We start from the raw sequence: 2,570 nt of genomic DNA, 5'->3' as shown, positions 1-2,570 counted from the left end.
TAATTGTTTTTTGTCTAGATTACATAAATGGTGATCCAGGACTTCGCATTCCAATTGATAAATTTGTCCCCACCCTTAGAGATGATGTTAGATGCTTTTGCTGTTTGCATAAAAAAAATATGCTTAAGAGTTCGCCACACCATAATTTTTTCCCGTCTTCCGCCTCTGAGCTTGGTTATGTCGATATCCATTGGTTATGATCCTATCAGGGTCTTGTTGTTGGGTGCCATGGAAGGAAGCTCGATATTTACTTTCCCTGATAGCTACTTTGACTAAAGATTTTTGCTTCTAGATTTAGTTGTTACCTCTGTATAATTTGCTGTGAATTTGCAAGGGCAAGTGTGTTGCCCAGTGCACATGAATCTTGAAGATTCCATTTTGTTTTGTGAGGAAGATGGTGGAGAGGAGTAAGTTTCCTTTTAGTTAAGAACATGGCCTCAATTAGCTTTTTGGCATGTAGCTGAAATGGTTCACATGGGAAATGGTTTACTACAGATTATAGTACATCTTTTCTCTCTTCAGTTTATCGATCTTCATTGTCAGAGTTAGAAGCTAACATGATACCTTTTTCTTCAATGCAACCGTGTCCGAACAAGATTTACTGTTAAATTCCTGCTTGCTATTGCAACAATAATTTTATTACTTACCATGTCCAGTGAATATAATTTGGTTTTTGTTTAAGTAATTTATGGTTATAATTATAAAAGGCTAATCTATATACTGTTCCGTACACCAGTCATCCTAATATAATATAATGAAGCTGCTACCACCATAAATCTTCCTAACAATCAAGATAGAAAGTGCGTGTCAAAATTGGAAAGCAACTTGAGTATCATGTGTGACTGATAGACATTGCTTCATGGTCAGATGCATCACTTTTTTTTCTTGGTGCAATACTACTTCCTTGCACGATCGAAATGCTTTATATGTTATCCCTGAAAAAATTGATTAATCTATTGTTAGTAATTTTCATTCAAGCTGACACTTTACAACTTGGTTTGGGTTGTTCCAGCACTCAGGTTTGGAAGAAACAATTCAATATTATAGCTCCACCCACTTATGCCAGGTGAGCTTCGATTTGTTTTACTAATCGGGCCGATCTGTTGCTGCGTTCCATTGACAATCAGTTGCATCAATTCTGACTTTCGAGCGTACACAATTATGAATGGGATCCCAATAGGTGCAGGAAAGGGCGATACGGAGAAGGAGACCCCAGTGGCAATGCCTAAAGCAGAGCAAAGCCTGGAGCTAGATGGTAGGATGGTTTATTATCTTCGATAAGCGTCACATGTGCTTGACGTGTATTCAGAATTTGTACATTTTCAAGTGCTGTTGTGGGTTTTACAGATAGTAGCATATCCAATATTTACTTTAAACATGTTTATGTGATTATATGTTTTCTCAATAATTGTCTAATTAATTACTTGACGAAAAACAAAGCCATTTGATGTGAATGAATTTTTTAAAGCTTTCATTACCTTGATATTGTTCGGTGATATTTGATGCAATACTAAACTTGCACCATGCAGTAATAGAGTTGCACCATATGGAACCAACGTTGGCATCGAAAAATATTCATCGGAACACGCCCATGCGGGATGTGGTTTGAAAGATCTTGTTGCGAGGATTCCAACGATGAAGACGAACCTGAATTTTGATGCACGGTTTCAAAGATATGATTTTTTTTAATTTTGAAAACCCGAAATGAATGCGCATGGTTATGTTTTTATCAAACTGAAGGAAGCAGCGTGAATGCCTTTGATGCCACAACCAAATGCACTATGAGACAAGAAATTAGCACATGCATGCGCTCGTTTCGACCAAAAAACGTGCGCTCAATTTGAGAAATCTTTTTATGAGAAAATTCTAAGGCGGAGAAAACATTTGGATTATTTTTTTATTAGTACAACTCACTGGAAAACTTTGGAAACACATTGGGACCCGGCACTCGTTTTATGGACTTTATTTATTAGTACGTCCCATACATGTACGTATACAGAACTCAAGGAGGGGTTGTGGCCAAAAGCCTTGGCTTGAGCTTCTCCTCCGTGGTCTGGAACTTGAAGTTGTAGCTGTTGACGCCAGTGTAGAGGCCATCCGTCCTGCTAACAACCCGAGCTTTTCCGTCGGTGGACATGACGTCCCTCTGCTGGTAGTCGAAGGGGACGTCGATGGCACTCCTCGTCGCGATGAGTCTGACGGTTACCTTGGTCTTGGGAGGCACGGTGACCTCGTACTCAACCTCATGGCTCACCTTCTTCTCCATGGTCTCGGCCCAGTTGTAGGCCCCGAAGAACTCGGCGGAGATGTTGACGGTGGCACCGAGGCCGAGCTTTGGGAACCCGGCTCGGAGCCTGGACTTGTACCCTAGCTTGAGCTCGAGGGTGGCGTCCCAGGTGCTCAACTCGGACTCCTCGTAGGCGAGAGTGAGCGTCTTGATGTTCTCCTTGGAGGTGTCATTGACGGCGGCCGTGGTGGCCATGGTGATGACGCTGGTTTCGTAGATCCTGACATTGTTCAGCCTGTACTCGACGTTGTAGATCTCCCGGTCAAGGACGGGCTCCTCCACC

At 41.8% G+C, this 2,570-nt stretch overlaps 1 protein-coding gene across 1 annotated transcript in view; it reads right to left on the bottom strand.

Moving 5' to 3' along the window:
- Positions 1-1,883: 1,883 nt before the first annotated feature.
- Positions 1,884-2,570, bottom strand: part of LOC123138574 (natterin-1-like) — a 1,714-nt gene continuing 1,027 nt past the window's right edge. Inside the window, exon 2 of the mRNA XM_044558546.1 lies at positions 1,884-2,563. Coding sequence (XP_044414481.1) covers positions 2,003-2,563 — 561 coding nt within the window. The 3' untranslated portion in view covers positions 1,884-2,002. The remainder of the gene's footprint in view (positions 2,564-2,570) is intronic.

The sequence above is a fragment of the Triticum aestivum genome, chromosome 6B (assembly GCF_018294505.1).
Source record: "Triticum aestivum cultivar Chinese Spring chromosome 6B, IWGSC CS RefSeq v2.1, whole genome shotgun sequence".
NCBI lineage: Eukaryota > Viridiplantae > Streptophyta > Magnoliopsida > Poales > Poaceae > Triticum > Triticum aestivum.
This window is presented reverse-complemented; position numbering and strand designations above follow the sequence as displayed.